Source organism: Aedes aegypti, chromosome 2, assembly GCF_002204515.2.
Source record: "Aedes aegypti strain LVP_AGWG chromosome 2, AaegL5.0 Primary Assembly, whole genome shotgun sequence".
Classification (NCBI taxonomy): Eukaryota; Metazoa; Arthropoda; class Insecta; order Diptera; family Culicidae; genus Aedes; species Aedes aegypti.
Window position 1 is genome coordinate 57,188,470 of NC_035108.1, and position 15,930 is coordinate 57,204,399.

A 15,930-nucleotide genomic window follows, 5' to 3' on the forward strand; every position below is an offset into this window, starting at 1 on the left:
ACCGGTCGTTGCTAAACACGTATGGGAAACAGCAACACACCCTGTCGGTTAACAGTGCGTTTGAATATTTGGCAACGCTATCCAACCGATCCAACCGTTGCTATTCTGCAAAATAAAGTGACGTGCAGTGTTTCAGGCATTCATCCGGGGATTTGCTGCAAGAATTTCTCCGGGGACTCGCTCCAGGTATCCGTCGGGTATATATTTTCTTCAGAAATTTATCCGTGGATTTCGTCCAGAAATTCCTCTTGAGATTTTCTCAAGAAATTTCCTCGATGATTTGATACACGGTTTTTTCCGGAGGTTTCGTCCAGGAATTTCGCCGGGATTTTCACCAGATATACCTCCGGAAATTTTTCCAAGGTGATTTGGTTGAGGATTTTCTCTAGGATGATTTTCTTCAGAAATACTTTCGGGAATTTTTTCAGAGAATTTTTCCGGAGACTTCCTCCGAGAATTTCTCTTGGGATTTGAATCAGGAATTCATTCGAGAATTCTCTCCAGGATTTTTTTTCTAGAATTTCTCCAGGGGCTTCGAGGATTCCTTCGGCGATTTCCCCAGAACCTCCTCCGGGAGTTTTCTCCAGGAATTTCTCCGAGAATTTCGAGGTTTCTCTCTGGGGGTATTCCTAGACCTTCTTTCGCGGGTTTTTTCAGAGATTTTTTTTCTGGAAATTTTCTCCAGGTAGTTCTTGGAAAATTTGCAACAGGATTTTTTCCAGGAATTTCTAAGAGGATTTCCTTCAGGAATGCCCCCGGGGATTTCTTCCAAGAACTTTTCCGAGAACTCCTTCCAAGAAATAATCCGGGGATTTCCTTTGGAGATATTCTCCAAGAATTCCTCCGGGAATTCTTTTGAAGCTCCACCAGGAATTCCTTCGAACTTCCTTCTTAGTTTCTCCAGGAATATCTCTAGAGTTCGTCAAGCAATTACCCCGGAGTTTCTCTAGAAATGCCTCCAGAGTTCCTCCAGAAACAGATCCGGTGTTCCTCCATAGTTTTTCTAGGATTTTCTTTTGGAGATTATGTAGGATTTTGTCCAGACTTCCTACAGGAATTTCTTTAAAGTTCTTAGGGTATTCCTTCGGTGCTTTACCGTTCATACCTCCTGAGTTGTTCCAGAAATTCTTTAGGAGTTCTTTCAGCAATTCTTCTGGATGAAATCCAGTATATACTCCGAAGTTCCTCCAAAGTTCCACCGGGAAATACTTTAGATTTCCTTCTTAGCTCCTTTGGAACTGTTGCGTAGTTCTTTCGGGTATTCCCCAGGGAATTTTCCGGGTTTTCCCCATGAATTCCTCCGTAGGTCCTCTAACAATTCTTCCGGCGTTCCTTCAGAATTTTTTCCGGAGTTCTTCCTGAAGCTTTGAAGAAACCTTGAAGCATATGCTGGATAAAATCCAAAAGAATTGCTGAAAGAACTCCAGAGGAATTTCTTGAGCAACTCAGGAAGAATCACCGGTGAAGCTCCGAAGAAACTCTAAAGGAATTCCTGTAGGAATTTTGGACAAAACCCTAGAAAATCTCCAAAGGAAATCCAGGAGTAACTACGAAGCAATTCATGAAGAAACTTAGGAGGCGTTCCTGGAGAAACCCCGGATGTGTTATTGGAGGAAGTCCGGAAGCGTTTCTAGAGAAACACCGGAGTAATTGCTTGACGAACTCCGAAGAAATTCCTGGAGAAACTAAGGAGAGAATTCAAATTCCTACAGTTGGAAAGAAACTCCGGAGGAACTTTCTAGAAATCCAAATGAATCGCTGGAGGAATTTCTGGAAGAAATCTAGAAGAATTGCCAGTGGAATACGGAGGACGTTCCGAGGAATTGCTGGATGATATCCAGAAGAATTGCCGATGGAAATCCGAAATAATTTTTAGAGGAATTCCCAGAATTCCCAGAAGAAGTCTAGAAAAATTCCCGGAGAAACTTTTGAGAAATTTTCTGAGGAATTCTGGACAAACTCCCGGAGGGAATGTAGTGAATTATTCGAAGCAACTTCAGAAGAATTCCATTTCATGTTTACTATGATGGTCCTCTCAATCAACTTTCCAAAGCATTTCTGTCGATGGGAACTTCAGTAATCGATTCATGGAGGTTTGCCTGTACTGGAGGTTTGCCTGTACCCGGTGGAGCTGCAAAAAAAAAAATTCCCGGAAGAGTTCTTAAAAACAAATCTCCGAAGGATTTTTTGGTGGAACTCCATGGAGGAAATCCTCGACCCGGAGGGGAAACCTTTAGAGGAGTTCATGGGACATCCCTGGAGGATTTTTTTTGAAAAAATCACAGGATGAATTTCTGAAGAAAATTCCGGTGGAATTCCTGGTGGAAATATCCAAAAGAATTCATAAGCGATACTTTTTGTCTAAACGTCCAAACAATGCAGAACAAACACTTCACGTTATGTCATGCAAACACAGTAGCTGTCAATAATGATAAACAAGAAGCAAGAATAGCAACTACCGGTGCGGAAACAGGGTCGTACTCTACCAACCTTGATATCAACGATCGGTGCAGAAATGAGAAAATAGCTAAAATAGAACCGCTTTGCGTATTCATTTTATGCACGCATCTGTGAACGCACTGCTCAGGCAACCAAAATATACGTATAACGAATTCACCTTGAGGCTTTATATGTGCAAAATTTCACTTATAAGATGTCGCGAAAAGGCCTTCTACGTACAAAAGTGGAGGCGATATGCGTGCATATATTATGTGATGAATAATAACATACAATGCGAGTGTATAAATGTTCTACCGAACTAACCTATGATCTAATGCGACTTAACTTATGATAACAAATGTTGATTTGACAGCTGCTACGGATTGATGCGACTTACTTTGTACGAGTGTACGAGACGAAACAAAATGTATAAATGAACTCAGAAAAGAAGTGTTTTATGCGAGGAAACTCATCAAACTGACGAGTTTATCCACGGTGTTTTGCGGGTTTGATGTAATTAGTATGAAAAAAAAAACGGGTTGTAACGTGAACTTTCATGCGATTTCTGGTTGTCTGGGTGGTGGGCATCGTCTAATCATCACATAATATATGCACGCATATCGCCTCCACTTTTGTACGTAGAAGGCCTTTTCGCGACATCTTATAAGTGAAATTTTGCACATACAAAGCCTCCAGGTGATTTCGTTATGCGTACATTTTGGTTGTCTGGGTAGTAGCGGCGACCCAGGGGGGTCCTTAAAACGTAAACTGCCAGAATTGATAGATCCAATGAACCAATTTGGCGAATTGACGTTCCTCCAGCTGCCTGTAAAAAACGGAATTTCACTTCCGATCATTACTGGGAAATCGGTTGAGGCATGTGTTGGTGGTCCAATTGAGAGCGCGAAGACCGAAGCACAGGGAACAAAATGCACCCTAAGAGTTCGCGACCCAGCCCAAGTTGCCAAGTTACTTAAGTTAACGAAGCCAATTGACGGAACTGAGGTAAAGGTTGTCCCTCACCCCAATCTGAATGTAAGTAGGTGTGTCATCTCGTGCTTCGACCTCATTCAGATGGAAGAAAAGGACATTTTGATGGAGATGATTAGCCAGAAGGTGATTCGTGTGCAGCGTATCACTCGAAATGAAGATGGCAAAAGAGTAAATATACGGGCACACTAGTGTTCATTGCCCGCAACGCTGCGTCAATTGTTCGCAGAAGTTCCACGGGGAAGAATGCGGTGAAGCTCCGTCGTGCCGTAATTGCAAGGGTGATCATCGGACAACCAATCGTCAGTGTTCGGTATATAAAAAGGAAGTGCAAGTGATCAAAATAAAAGTGAGCGTAAACCTGAGTTCCCCGAAGGCCAGAAAGCGCATGGAGCAACAAGCTGGTAGCTTCGCCCAAAAAAGCGTTTTTGAGAGGAAGCTGAAGGAGCTGGAAGCGGCCATGCTCCAAATAGATAAGGAAATCGCTAGGATACAGGAAGACAACAAAAAGAAAGACGAGAGGATCGAGCAGATGATGACATTCATCAAGCAGGTCATGCAACAGTCTAACCCAGAAAGAGTGCATCATGTGAGCGAAACTGTCGTCGTTGAGAAGCCCCGTCACAGCCGAGAGCAACGAGTAGCCCAGTCGACGGCTGGCCTGATTACACGCTCAAGGAACAACTCCCCGGTCGTCCAGCCCGCCTCCGAAGAAGACCGCACCCCGTATTCCGGCGAAAAGTCTGAGGTATCGGAGATACCTCCTAACCAGCGTCTTCGATAACCCCATACTCGAACAACGTTCAGACAACAACGACGACCTTCGCATGAACACTGACAACGAGACTTTTCGGTTCGTAAATATTCCCTAATTAGTGTAGTACCTATTCCGATGCAAGTACGGCAGGCTGAAGGAGTCATCCGGGACGTCTTACCCCAACCCGTTGATGACGAATTCACCCCCGTAGCCGATGGAATCCCACACGACCCCACGATATTGCAGAACCACCGAGGTAGCACCCACTCTGTACCAACATCAAGCAAAAGCATCGAAAGCAACAACGAGAACACCAACGATACTACACAAAGTCTTTCCCCAGTGTCGGCTATTGCCGGTGTTTCTGGAAGCAGTCGTGTAGTAGTTTCGGCAATGGCTGGCACTGTGGGCAAGACGCACAGACTGCAATCTTTTCAGACACCCAGCAAACCACCAAACCACACCAACCAACAATACACAAAGTCTTTCCCCAGTGCCGGCTGTTGCCGGTGATTCTGGAATCAGTCGTATAGTTGTTTCGGCAATGGCTGGCACCGTGGGACAAGATCTTCCACAACAGACCCGCTGATCCGAAGAACATCAACCTCGTCATCCACCACACGATCAGCTACGGATAATCGCTCTGGCGGCTGCTTTGCCCTCCTGTGGAATATCCGTGGTCTTAGGGCCAACATCAGCGAGCTAAAGCTGCTAATCTCCGACCTCGAACCGTGCGTCTTAGCTTTGCAGGAGACCAAGGTGAACCAGACCGTTGTTCCGCCAGACTTCGGCAGAAACTACACATTGCTGCTACAGTCGAGGAACGCTAACTACTGGCAACTACCGGGCAACACTTCGGCGATCGATGTGACCATCTGCACAGAGAGTCTGGTTCGAAGATTCACCTGGCTGACTTCAACAGACACGCACGGGAGCGATCCCTTCCCAATTGCAGTATCCATACCTGGGTGGTCGAATCAGCAAACAACGCGACGAAAATGTCTGTACGATCGGGCTGATTGGGAGCTACACGAATGGATTACAGCAGAAACTATCCACAGAGAGTACGAGTGGAATGTAGAAAGCTTCACCGAAAAACTAATTGAAGCAGCGTCTATGTCCATCCCGCGGACTAGTGGCCGAATCGGTCTGAAAGCGGTACCATGGTGGTGCCCTGAGGCAAAGGCGGCAATTCGTCAACCTCGAAAGTGTCTTCGGTCACTCCGACGTTTACAGCAGGTCAACCCAGATCAATCCGAAGCATTGGCGGAATAACAAGCAGCAAAAGCGGAGGAGCGAAAGGCGATTAAAGAAGCGAAGGAGAAATCGTGGGAAAGCTTCGTAGAGAAGATCTCCCCGCACAGTACAACGACCGAACTGTGGCGCACGGTTAACACCTTACGTGGAAATCGACAGAATCGCTCAGTTATCCTAAAACGGCTTAACGGTTTCACGGACAACCCCGAAGAAGTAGAACTGGCAACGTACTACAGCGAAAGATCGGCGACATCCAGCTACCCTTCATCGTTTCAGATGGCGAAAATGGAAGCTGAGAGAGAGTCCATAGATGTTTCGTCTAATACCGGCGACGCGTACAACGTTGACATCACCCTAGCTGAACTTCTGTGGGCTCTCGACAAAGGGCGAGGTGGCTCGACAGGTACCGATGGGATAGGGTACTCGCTGCTTCAACGTCTTCCCGTGTCCGTAAAATTTGTACAGCTGCAGATGTTGAACAAAATCTGGCGACGTAGTGAGTTTCCCGCGAGCTGGCGGAACGCCCTCGTTGTCCCGATTCCAAAATCGAACTGCCAACATTCCGGTCCTGCTGCCTTTCGTCCTATTTTACTTACCAGCTGCATGGTGAAGACACTCGAGCAAATTATCAACCGTCGTCTTATCACGGAGCTAGAGTCGAACGGACGACTTGACAAGCGCTAGTACGCTTTTCGCGTGGGACGCGGTACCGCCGAGATGGAGGGGTCGATACCGAATGCCGACGAACACTGTTTGATAGCGTCTCTGGATCTGTCGAAGGCATACGACACCACCTGGCGACACGGTATCTTCGCACCCTGAAATCATGGCGGATATATGGTCGGATGGTAAACCTTCTGCAAAGCTTCCTCTCCGTTTCAGGTGTCGTTGGATGGATACACGTCCAGTGAACACAAGCTGGAAAATGGTGTGTCGCAAGGACCAGTGTTATCCGTAACGCTGATCCTGGTGGCGATGCAGCCCATCTTCCGGATACTGCCGAATGGAGTCAACATACTCGTTAAAGGGGCAAAACGCGAAGAACTACACACGCAGTTGCAGACCGCCGTTAAGGCTGTTTGTAAATGGGCGAAGAGTGTCGGCTTTGCAATGTCTGCTGCCAAGTCGCATGTGTTCTACTGCAGCCCGAATGCACGTCGGGAGCCGGCGCGGAACATCATTGTTGACCAGGTCTCTGTCCCGAAAACCAACCGGCTGAGGGTTCTAGGTGTCACTCTCGATCGCACCTTGACAGTCAAACCGCATTACAAAATAGTGAAGAAAGCATGTGAGTCACGTCTGCGAATACTCCAGATTATCGGAGCCAAACTACCGCGAGGCAATCGGACAAGTGGTTGGGGGTTCTGCTAAACCGCACCAAACGCCAATATTTTCAAAAATGAGTTATTTACACTAGAGGATTCAGATTATCATAACCTATCTACATTTAAGATATCGAATAATTTGAACCATCCCTCGTTGAGTAAATTCAAAATTTTTCTCTAGCAGAATATGTAAAGCTGAAATTGTATCCAACCAGAGCGAACCATAAACCTTAGCTTGTCATTGGAGGTTATTTAGTATTCTGATTAAAGACGACATTTTTTTTAAATTCTTCCTTAAATATTGCTAAGTGGTCATTCCAGACAACATACAGTAACAACACCATAGGATTTTAGTATGTCATGTAAGTTAACGGCTTCGTAAAATACAGTATTGTTTCGGTGGTGCTGATCTAATATCATTGAAATTTTGTTCAGCCACACCGCACCAAGTACCATTTATATAAAAATCGTGTTTTTGTATGAAAAAAAGATATCAACATTCGCAAGACGCTTACCTTCGCTTTATATATAATATGTCGATGGGTCCATGCAGGAGCCGTGATGAAATAACAAGACATTTAAATTTGATGTTGTCTGAATAATTTGGAAGCACTTGGTGCGCTTTAGCTGTTCAGAAAATGACGTTTTCACCTGTTTTCATCATCAAGCCTCCTAGATCAGATCGCGCACAGCTTGTTTCGAGTTATTCGCTCTCAATTCAACAGTTCTAAATGACCGAGAGGTAGCACGCCTTATCATCACTCGAAGGACACGAGTTCGAATCTCGATTAATATTTTTTTACGTTGTCCCTAACAGGAAGTCATATAAAATCAATCAACTTTCAGCTTTTACGACTTCAAAAATTTGAACAATAAAGCACAAGCAGTTTCATGTACAACAGGAATGATGAAACGCATGCCTTTCTTGGTATCCACTTCAAATAAAATTTAATAATCGTGAACTTGTTCAGCCAAAGTGTATTAAATGCGAGTAACTTGGTGCGCTCTGGCAGAACAAATTCAAGGTTTTCTTCGATCGGCACATTCTTTAACTACATCATTGTCTTTTTCGAATCTTTGAATGCGTGGTTCAATAACTCTTCTGTTGAAATTGATAATCCATCAAGAGAAAGTCGGTAGAATACGTTAGAATACGAATTGGCTTGTACCAATTCATACCACTACATTGTGGCCAGTTCTACGGAAAATTACAAATCTTTTCCGTTCACAGTGCATAAACATTTGTGACAAGCATTCCAACATGCATGGCGATGATATGAACCCTTTTTATTTCTTTCTTTCTCCTGTGTTCCTGGAAATCATGAAACACATTCAGCCATTCCGAACTGAAAACCATTTTCTTCAATTTTTGTTCAGCCAGAGTGAACTGAGTACCTCTTGATTTGAAATCAAATCTAACTAAATGGAAAATATGTGATGATTTTTTTTTGAATATTCTATCTTGAGTTACTTCTTGGACCCTGTTAGTCATTTGTGAACGGTGAAATTTTCAAAAGAGTCATTTGCGATTTACTCGCAGATGGCTGAACTTTAAAGTTAAATATCTCAAAATAATACTTTTGGCACTTGGTGCGGTTTAGCAGAACCCCGACCAAGTCTGCAGACCCTCGCTCCGGCATATAATAAAATGGTCCGGTATGCTTCTGGAGCGTTTGTTACCAGCCCGATAATTTCGGTCATGGCCGAAGCGGGCGTATCAGTCATCCATATTCTTTCGAAAGACAGTCGAAACAACTATCTTCCCTTGATTTATCGCGTTCCGGATCGTTTGGAAGAACTCACAGGCACGGCACTTCCTGCTGTCGGCCATCTTGTGAGACAAGGGGATCGTACGTGGGACGTACGGAAACCCTCAACTACGTGGGACGTGAAGAGGAATATTCGAGCCGGTGACCTACCGGAGAAAGTCCGCCCAGTCGTCCAACAACTTCTATACACGCGCTTCCACAACTCGACTGTTATCTGACGCATCAAGGTGTGAAGACACGGTAGGAGCCGCAGTGTCAATTCGGCCGACCAACGCGTCCTAACCAAGCTGAGAATCGGACACACCCGGCTCACTCATACTTTTCTCCTAAAAAAGGAACCTCCGCCAACCTGCGACTATTGCGGAACGTTACATGATGTGCGGCATATCATTCTGCATTGCAGAAAACATGAACTAGAAAGACGAAAATACGCTATGGATTCACTTAGCCTTAGGAAGTTATGAAAAATTATTAAAGTATCTACATGATACAGGGTTGTACAGTAAGATGTGAAATGATATTTGAATGTTATATGTGAATTTGTAAAAAAATAAATTAGACTTCTTCTTCCTTGACACAAATGCACCTTTCAGGTGTTAAGTGTCATTAATAAAAATAAAAAAAAATATGATCGTCGTTATGGCTCAGAAAAAAATAAATCCTATATTATCACAATAACGAATTTATTTTAACAGAAAACCTTAATTTTGAAAATCGCTCAAATTTGTTATTAGGAAAACTTTTTTTTATTATTTGTCTCAAGCTAGAATCTACGCTCAAAGTAAAAGAGTAGGGTTTTTGTGTAATTAAAAATATAAGTTTTACTTTTACATTTTTCATGATGGAAAATAAAATATTTTTGCAGTCGATATATTCTTTCCCCTCTCCATATATCGCTTTTCTCTAAAATCAAGAGTTTCGGAGCTACATTTTTTCAAATAAATAACAACCAAAAACTTATTGGCGATTTTCAGAAGTTATTTTTGAATCGAATATTCTACCATAACGAAGACATGCGTGAAATTTAAACCATATCGAAGGTTATCGGGCACGATTTCTTGTAATTTCGACTTATTCTGGGTGGAATTCGTCATTTCGGTGATGGATCAAACTTTTTCGTTTACAATATTTCGAATTGATCTGCCGATTCTAAAAGGAAAATTTTACCACAAAAAGTAAAAAAGTTTTTTTTCATAAAAAGAAAATATGAAGGAATGCCTTGATTACCTCTTCAATCTTCTGGTCCAACATCCTGAAAAAGTTTTGCTGACTAGACGAAATTTCCCTGTTGAATACAAAAAAAAGAGGAGAAAAAACCCGACACACGGTCGGTTATGAATGTCTCGTCTGACCGGTCCAACATCACATTTAACGTCTACCCGGAAGCTGAAACGTACTGGCTCTGGAGAAGCGATCCGTTTTTCCGCAGTATCGACACAATCTCGCCGTTGGGTGGTTCCGGTGAGCCGTCGTCCCGCAGCGAGCCGTCCTCGTCCAGTTTTTCCTTCTCGCCGTTGATTTCGCGGTCCCGCTCGTCCCGCCCGTTGTGTCCATCTTCCTCGTCCGCGTCGGCGTCCTCTACTGTGAAGGAGAAGAGAAAGATGGAAAAACGTTTGATTAGATGATGAAATTGGAAAAATTTGGAATTGAAAATTGTTTGAGACAATGCCTATTTTTTTCGAAAAGAAATAGCAAAAACCGAATTTAATACTATACCATTTAATTCCACTAAAGTAAAGGGGAACCGGGTGTAAAATGCGCCGCTGGGGTAAAACGCGCCACCGTTGTTTTGAATGAACGACGTGCTTTGGGACGCTGTTATTCACCCGAGATAAAGGAAAATGTATCAAAATGCGTCTCTATACATATTTTCAACTAGCAAAAATCGTGAAAAACTCTAAAACACGTTTCTCGCTGTTTTCGTTGTAATTTTGTGTTATTTTCTAGGCCATTTTTTCAGGCCGATAAACTTTTGAAACTCTCACCGAAAATCGACTTGTGCACTCCCATAGTTCGTATTCCATGCGAAAAAAGTGTTGAATTTATCATTAAAAAGCGTATTGAAGGACTTAAACTTTAATCAACTCGTGGGGCAAAACGGCCACTCCTATTTCATAACACCAAAACAGCCGTTTGAATTCAAATTCCAGCAAACGTAATGCCGAGCTGTAGTTACGTGCCAATTTGAACCTTACAAATTCACATTTTTCGAATCATCATGTATACTATAATCGAACAACAACATCTGATCAAACGCCCTCATGTATGCAACGTATTTGCAAGCATGATTGCGCATGCGTGCGCGCGAACGACTAACGCCATGATAAGGGGGCGCGTTTTACCCCGCAAAAAATAAAAATGCAGATAGAGTAAAGTGGGGCAAAAGTTCGAGTGGGGCAAGAGTTTCTTTTTAAGATTTCTAGCTCAAATCAAATCAAAACTTAGAAATGTCATGGTGGTTCGAATGCTATTCAACTAAGAGACTTTCACTCCAAATATCATAAAAATCGATTGAGATTTGGAAAAGTTATGGCTATTTGTTGTTTTTCGACGTAAATATTGTAATATTTGGTCAAACTTTCGATGCATGGAACCAAATGAAGATAAAATATTTTTCAATATTTTATGTAAGGGATTTTCTAGGCCTATCATAAGGAAGCTTTGACGTGTATTAGTTTTTCCATAAATAGTTGGAATCAATTTTTGGCCCATAGCGGGGCAAAAGTTCGAATCTGCGGGGCAAAAGTTCGACCCATGTATAAACCAACGGAAAATTTTTCAAATTTCCTTAAATCTACATATTATTTTCAAATTTAACGAACCTTGCCAGATCGTGCGAAAAATGTCACAAAAAATTTATATTTTCGCTTAGTTTTGCGAAAAACTGCTATTTTTGGGTGTATTACAATTAACCCTGTTTTGGGCATTTTTTGATGAAAATTTAGTGAGTATTTTTCGGCAAACATAAGTTTACGGCTGGTGTAAAGTATGCCTGCCATAAAAAGATCGATATTTTGTGTTTTAGCCAGCGAACTTTTGCCCCACACTAGATTCGAACTCTTGCCCCACCGGTGGGCCTGTAGAGACTGATCATTTGTCTGTATCGGCTGCAAGGCACAATCTGAGAAACAGAACAGCTACCGGAGGAGTGGAAGGAAGGGGTAATATTCTACAAGAAAGGTGACAAGTAAGATTGTGAGAACTTTCGAGCGATCACCATTCTAAATGCGGCCTACAAAGATCATATTCCGTCACCTGTCACCTGTAGTAATCGAGTTCGTGGGAAGTTATCAAGCCGGCTTCGTTGACGGCCGATCGACAACGGACCAGATCTTTACTGTACGGCAAATCCTTCAGAAATGTCGTGAATACCAGGTCCCAACGCATCACCTTTTCATCGATTTCAAGGCAGCATACGATAGTATCGACCACGAAGATCTATGGACGAGAACAGCTTTCCCGGGAAGCTCACGAGACTGATAAGAGCGACGATGGAAAGTGTGCTAAATTGTGTGAAGGTTTCAGGCGAATATTCCAGTTTGTTTGGATCCCACCGGGGACTACGACGTTGCCTGTTGTTCAATATTGTGCTAGAAGGTGTTATGAGGAGACCTGGGGTACGATTTTTACGAGATCCAGTCAATTTATTTGCTTCGCGGATGATATGGACATTGTCGGCCGAACATTTGAAAAGGTGGCAGACCTGTACACCCACCTGAAACGCGAGGTAGCAAAAGTTGGACTTGTGGTGAAAGCGACCAAGACAAACTACATGCTAGCTGGTAGGGCCAAGCGCTACAGGGCTCGTCTAGGTAGCAGTGTTACGAAAGACGGAGTTACGTTCGAGGTGGTCGACGAGTTCGTCTACGTATCCAGGATATTTTAACATTAGCCGTGAAATACGGAGGCGCATTATCAGTGGAAGTCGGGCCTACTATGGCCTCCAGAAGAAGCTGTGATCACACCCGCACCAAATGTACCATGTACAAAACGCTCGTATGGTCGGTAGTCCTCTACGGGCATGAAACGTGGACGATGCTCGAGGAGCATCTGCAAGCACTTGGAGTCTTCGAACATCGGATGCTTAGGATGATCTTTGGCGGTTTGCAGAAAAACGGTGTGTGACGGCGAATGATGAACCACGAGCTCGCCAAACTCTACGGCGAACCCAGTATCCAGAAGGTGGCCAAAGCTGGAAGGATACGATGGGCAGGGCATGTTGCAAGAATGCCGGACAGAAACCCTGCAAAGATGGTGTTCGCGTCGGATCCGGTTGGTACACGTTGGTACGGTTGGCGTGGAGGCATCGAGCTAGGTGGGCGAACCAAGTGCGTATCGACTTGGCGAGCGTGGGGCAGAAACGAGGATGGAGAGATGCATCCACGAACCGAGTATTGTAGCGTGAAATTGTTGATTCAGTGTTATATGTTTAGATGTAAACTAAACAAATTAAAATGAACAGATTCAACGGACCAAACACTACTATTTCTAATGTGTTTTATGTATTCCCAGAAAAGCTTAGAATTTAGTTGCTATTCTTCGATTCTTATAATATTGTGAACTGAATTCAATTGTTCCTAATTGAACACCTGTACTGTGCGAAAATGTAGGTAATCGTACATACAGCCGTTGATTACAGTTACTGCAATGGGCAGATGCATTTATTGTGCCACATTTGTGTATGACCATTTTCTTAAAACAACCGTTTTCAACGAAATAATGCATGTCACTGAGCGGAATAATTACTTTACATATTGAGGTCTTCAATAACATCAACTTCAATAGTCAGCACAGAAAAATTCAAAGAAATAATTCGAAAACAGAATGCTCAAACTGCGGTTGATTGACAGGAAGCAAAGCAAAGTGGTTTGAGGAACTACATGTTGCTACCCAAACAACCAGAAGTCGCATAGCAATATACGAACAAAGTCGTTTATTTGTACAAACTGCATCACTCCCGCACTGCATGGTGGATGAAATCGTTTGATCGATGAGTTTCCTCGCATAGAACGCTATTTCATGAGTCCATGTGTACATTCCGTTTCGCCCCGTATAATGTTACAAAGTAAGTCGGATCAATCCGTAGCAGCTGTCAAAAAAACTTCATATCATAAATTAAGTCGCATGAGAGTATATACTAGTTCGCAAGAAAATCTACACACCCGCATTGAATGTTATGTTTTATCATATAAAATATGTACGTATATCGCCTCCACTTTTGTACGTATAAGGCACTTTCGCGACATCTTATACGTGAAACTTTGCTCATATAAGCGTCGCATAACGCAAAAGGTGATTTGAATATACGTACATTTTGGTTGTCTGGGTAGGGTCTCAAGGCTTGCTGAACTAATGAAGCATAACAAACCTGCTAGCTGTCAAATTGTTTTCCAATATGGTGGAATGCCCTATTTGACACACTGAACTACCTTCCTTTTGAATATCTTGGGCAGGAGTTTCCCTGGCTTCGCTTACTACGATTCACTTGGCTTGGCTAGTGTAGTGAGAATCAAGATTATTATAATGACAGGTTTACCGATCTTAGCAGTCAGTGGGTGCGCGGTGTGGTGAGCTGCGGGGAAAGCGGAAGTGACAGTTGGCGTGTTTGTGTACTCAACCGTTTCTATGGGGTTGTTAGGGAATGTTTACTCCATCAAACATAAACACAGTGAAGTGATGGTCTACGATGAAAAAGAGGATGCGCCACGGTGTCACCGTCTGACGATGATGGTTGTATTCTTGTAACTTTATCTCGTAAGTTAAGTCATTCTACTATCAGTGAAGTGAATTCAGATACTTTGCCGCGTATAGCGCACAGATGTGGGTGTAAAAGAAACATTCTATACCTACTATGTCACGCCATGCATCTGATACCCAAACAACCAAAACAAACTCGCCAGCTGTCACTTGGCATCTCAAAATGGCGGAATAGGAAATCTGACACATTGGATTACCTCCCTTCTAGATACCTTGGTGCGAATCTTTCCCAACTCTGAATAGATCATAGTTATTTGACCTTACTTGAGCATGAATTGTAGTGATCTGGGGGGGAGAAACCGATACAAAATTTATGTACGTCATAGTGAGCCGAGATTCTGCTGTCACGAACTGTCACTGTGAGCCCAGATCTAAAAGAATGGACAAACATGAAAAAAGCGCGTAATTGATCAAAACAAATTTTCGCATTTCAACGAAGTTGACAGCAATCGGCTGAAAATTAATTCCTGCACACCCAAAAGCAATGCCACGATAGCACCTTCTAATTTAATCGAATATAAAGTATTAAACCACGCATCTTTTTACTCTTTTCCAATCAAAATAAAAATTAAATGCACATCAAACTATGGCCCTTTTTTCAAATTTGTCCAGCAAGATCGAAGGTACACAACAAAAGAAAACTAGCGATTTTTCCCAAGCCTGCCTTGATTGTCGTTGGTGAGCGGGAGTTATCTTGCAATTTGGATAAATGTTGCTCAATATTTCGCGTGTAGTATCTGTGCCTCCCTCCCAGGTAGTGATGCATTTTTATTTTTTCAATATTTTATCACTGACTGTTACCAATAGAGTCAAGGATCGGCTTCAAATTGCTGAGCACAAATCAATTTTACGTTGTGAATCCAAATTCGCGTCTTAAATGCGATTTTTTTATATATTGTTCAAAAGCCTAATTGGATGCAACGCTATTCTACAAATTGTTTTGTTCAAATTAATTTCTTTTATTCCACAGACGATTCCAATAATCATTTTTTTTTTCAAATAATACCATAATGAAAGAATCTTTGGCTTAAAAACTGAAAAGATATGTAAATGTAAATAGTCGATTGTTAGGTGCTTGCACATTCATTATCGAAGTTACCCCAAAATCTGAAACTGACTTTCATTTACATGAAAAATCATTGGTTTTTGAAAACGTTAAACAATCATTCAAATGCAATCAATAACGAAATTATCAGTACCGTAAAACGGGGTAACTTTGATAGTTATTACGAAGACAACTTGAATATTTATGGATACTGTTTCAAAGAATTATAATTTATATTTTTAAAATAAGCATTGGCATCGTAGCTATCGATTGCAGTTGATGGATTTATTATGGATATATAAGTTTTCATAAAATCAAAAGACAGTTTTCTGCTTTGGGGTTACTTTGATTGCGGAGTATAAATCGAACAAAATTGAATGAATTACGGAACTCTGGGCGTTTAACGCTGTATGGAAATTTCTGACTTAGATTACAAAAATGGTCCCAGTTTGTACAAATGGTTTCCGTTAAAACATTTGAGTCCGAATTCATGTTCTACTATAACAAGGCTGTCAAGGATAAGTGACGAACTTGTTATGACTTAATCAAATAGTGTTCGTAGAACAGATTGTTTGTGAGCGTTTCAAAAAT

At 42.4% G+C, this 15,930-nt stretch overlaps 1 protein-coding gene across 2 annotated transcripts in view; it reads right to left on the reverse strand.

Annotated features, from left to right (window-relative positions):
• Positions 1-15,930, reverse strand: part of LOC5570087 (myb-like protein Q) — a 476,649-nt gene that overhangs the window by 137,101 nt on the left and 323,618 nt on the right. The window contains exons 3-4 of one of the 2 annotated variants that reach the window (XM_021840895.1): positions 9,935-10,118; positions 9,765-9,822 (exon numbers count right to left, since the gene is read on the reverse strand). In XM_021840895.1, the coding sequence (XP_021696587.1) occupies positions 9,765-9,822; positions 9,935-10,118 (242 nt within the window). Of the gene's footprint in view, positions 1-9,764; positions 9,823-9,916; positions 10,119-15,930 lie in introns of both variants that reach the window. The other variant, XM_021840893.1, reaches the window with a different exon arrangement.